At 36.3% G+C, this 3719-nt stretch overlaps 1 protein-coding gene across 1 annotated transcript; it reads right to left on the reverse strand.

Annotated features, from left to right (window-relative positions):
• Positions 1 to 796: 796 nt before the first annotated feature.
• Positions 797 to 3392, reverse strand: LOC110791177 (nudix hydrolase 1). The gene is made up of 2 exons (XM_021995925.2): positions 3128 to 3392; positions 797 to 1255 (listed from the first exon to the last, which is right to left on the reverse strand). The coding sequence occupies exons 1-2, from the start codon at positions 3288 to 3290 to the stop codon at positions 948 to 950; spliced, it is 471 nt and encodes a 156-aa protein (XP_021851617.2). The 5' UTR covers positions 3291 to 3392; the 3' UTR covers positions 797 to 947.
• Between the last annotated feature and the right edge of the window lie 327 nt (positions 3393 to 3719).

The raw sequence follows: 3719 nt of genomic DNA on the forward strand, positions 1-3719 counted from the left end.
TCTTTTGCCAATCCTTGCTGCTTCTCATTGAAGAGGAAGTTTTGCATGATGGTCATGGCCGCAGTGAGTTCTTCCCTAGTTGGAATCGGAGGTCCTGCGTTTGTGGCGGTCGTAGCTCTGCTTGGCTGTGACCTCGCCACTGATTGAGGGTGCCCTTCTTCGTCGGATTCTGAATCTGACCGCACTATCATATCGTCATCATTGTTGTTGACAGCATCATTAACCATTTTGCAGAAAGAGGTGGTTAATGTCTTTCAAAGGCTTTGAAGTGTTCTTCCCCACAGACGGCGCCAAATTGTTCCGGTGGTGTAAAGGTGGAAACAATGGCTTCGAATGAAGGCCCCTTTCGTATGTGTTGAAGATCTTGCTTGCTTGAATGAGTCGAGTCCGAATTCACCTACACAAGAGTAAAGTCACTAGCCTCGGGGGTGTTTCCGAGGAAAGCCCTTCCGATGCCTAAGTAAGAACGATGCTCGGATTCTAGAGAGAAGTTCTCTAGAAGAGTAGTCTTAAGGCGATAAATTGGACGTCCCTTGAGGTGTGAGCCTTGGCGGCATATTTATAGTGTTTGCATAATAAATGCCCATAGGTCATTTATTGCTATTGGACCTTGGGCCTTAATGGATGGCTGAACAGCCATTGTGGTAGGTTTGATGCTGTTATTGAGAGCCATTGGGCTTTGGACTTAGTGGCCCAATTGAATATCAATTGGGAGCCCAAACACGTAGTATAAACTACAAAATAAAATGTTGAATACAAAATTTGATTTCAATTTCAATTTCAATTTCAATTTCAATTTCAATTTCAATATACTAAAACTTTATTTAATTTTTGATGTTTTTGGAACAAACTGTAAAACAATGAAATCAAGCACAGATACTAGTCTCTAATCTGAACTGTGTTTGCTAGTACCATTTCCATGTAAGAACATACACGTAATATCATCTCTAGTCTAGATGGGTGTTGGGGAAGGGATTAAAGCCACTATGAACCATTTTCTCAAGGGGCGAAAACAGTGGCTGAGGAAGAATATCCCAATCATACCAATCCCATCCATGACATTTCTCAGGCTCTAAATTTTGTGGAAGTTGATCAGGATTTGCTAGTGATGAACGCATGAAGATGGTAACATAATGCAAAGGCTTTGGCCCTTCAATCAAGAGGTTGTTCGTCACAGTTAGTAACTCAATTGCTTCAATATCTAACCCAGTTTCTTCCTTCACTTCCCTTGCAGCACATTCTTCGAAGCTTTCACCTGCAAAATTTTGTATTTTCTTTTTACACTTAAGTATCAAATCCATTAAAGATTAGTCGTGATTGAGTTTAAATATATTGTACTGAATTTGGCACACACACTAGTTAAGTACCATGTCAATTGGGAGTTGATATTTTTAATTCGGATTGAGACTAATCAATTTATCATATGCCACTATGCCAGTATGCCACATAAAGAATACAAATTTTGTCAATTCCCAATTTCTATTGCGCCGTACTTTTTTTTTTTTTTTTTTAATTGTACAAAATTTGTTTGATTAAGGAATTGCATAAATAAAATTAAACACACTCACTCCGTTTCCCAAATATCGCACTATTCTCATTTTAGATTCATGATATATATTTTATCAAAAAAAGATTCATGATATATATTTTTTAAATATTAATTTTTTTATAATTTTTATTTATGCATAATTTAAATATAAGAGTCAAATCATAAGTTGACAAAACGTAAAATGCAATCGGTTATAAATTTAAGCGATGAGTACTGTTTTATTTGGCGGGAGAAATCAAGATATGTTACGGAGTACTCCCTATATCCCAGAATAATAGCACCGATTCGAGTCGACACGTTTGTCAATGCACAACTTTGACCACCAATATCTTTAACTACATATTATAAAAACTTATGAAATATTATTAATTTGAAAATATATGTTAAGATGAAGCCAATAATATATTATATGCTAACTTTTATTTTCATATACTAGAAATAAAATAGGGTTAAAGTGAGCAAAAAGTCAAATCGATACGTGTATTCCGGGACGGAAGAAGTATGTCACAAAGAAATGTGTGCTATACTGCTACGGTTGTACGGTGTATTATATTATGCTAACCTTACCACTAGTTAATTTCAAATTCCAATTGGTACTATAAAAAGAATTGACATGGTTAAAAATTATAAAAAATCAATATATATCGATACGAATCTAACGTGACCACTAAAATTTTCCATGTAAACTTGAGTGAGCTAAATCGAACCTTGTACCTCCTTGTACCTCCAATTTTAGAGGAAAATAACAACTTGAGCTATACTAGACATGTGCTTTTATAGTGCATATACTTCCTCCGTCTTTTAATACTCGCAACGTTTGTTAGTTTTACGCATGCCGATAAACAACTTTGATCATTTATATCTTAAATTCTCTTTATGCAAAAATTATAAAAAGTTGATATTTTGAGAATACACATTCAGACGAATCTAACAAGATCCCACATGACTATGTTTTATCTTATACTCCCTCCGTCCCGGAATACTTGAAACGCTTTCCTTATCGGGCCGTCCCGAATTACTTAAAACGCTTCTAAAAATGGAAACTTTACGTAATATTTTATTATTTTCTCACCTTACCTAAGGGTCCACCAACAATCCTACTACCCCAAATAAACATTAACAAATTCATGACCCCCACACATATCCCACTATCTATATTAAAAAAATACCCCACTACTAACTACCTTTCAATTAAATAAGAAGTCAATTATAATGAATTAAACTCCGTGCCGGTCAAACGGTTTCAAGTATTCTGGGACGGAGGGAGTATAAAAAACTCTACGAATAGTCAAAGTAGATTATATAAATAGTGGCAAAAGTCCAAACGTTGCGAATATTAAAACTATAATACATAACATATCATAGGGGCCATGGCCCCCTCCAGCCCCTAATTCCGCCCTTGTACGTACGAATCACAAAAAATAGCAAGTCGTGGTGGGAAGTGTAAAAAACAAATAGTATAATATTTTTAAAACGGATGAAGTATTAAGTTATTAAAAAACACAAAAATAAAAGGAAAAATAAAAGGCAGAACTTCAGGAGAAACCGAGAAAGCAAGAGAGTGATGAGGAGACAAACCAAACTCAAGATTTCCGCCGGGAAGAGCAAAGGAGGAGTTGCCAACAGCAGATCGACGCCGTCCCAAAAGTACCGTATTCCCCTTCAATAAGTATACAACCACTGCCACTTTCGGTGTCGCCACCGGATCCCCGGTTGCTCCAATGCTTCCCGATTTGCTCATCTCTCAATCTGATTCCGTGCAGCTTTTTCACGGCGATTTTTGATTTTAGAGGGTGATTTTGAGGGAAAATGAAGACGAAGGGTTCCGACATCTGATATAACTTGGAAAAAGGATGTGAATGCGAGTTGAATTTTTTAATTTTTTTTAGGCAAAATTGTCAAAAAGTATCTTGTTTTTGCCTCAATTTGTGAGCTAGTACCTTGTAATTTTAATTTTGTCAAATAGTACTTTGTATTAAAAAATTGTTTTAAAAATGGGACCTTACTACAACATTCCGGGCAAAATTAACCTTTTCCGGCCATCCATTCCGTTTGCTGGCTCATTTTGGGAGGGAAATTAACGCGTGCACACACGCTTTTAACATCAAAACTCATTCAAACATCCAACGCCCTTTCATATTCTCATTTACTCCATTCTCTGCTCCAACAC

The sequence above is a fragment of the Spinacia oleracea genome, chromosome 3 (assembly GCF_020520425.1).
Source record: "Spinacia oleracea cultivar Varoflay chromosome 3, BTI_SOV_V1, whole genome shotgun sequence".
Taxonomy (NCBI): domain Eukaryota; kingdom Viridiplantae; phylum Streptophyta; class Magnoliopsida; order Caryophyllales; family Amaranthaceae; genus Spinacia; species Spinacia oleracea.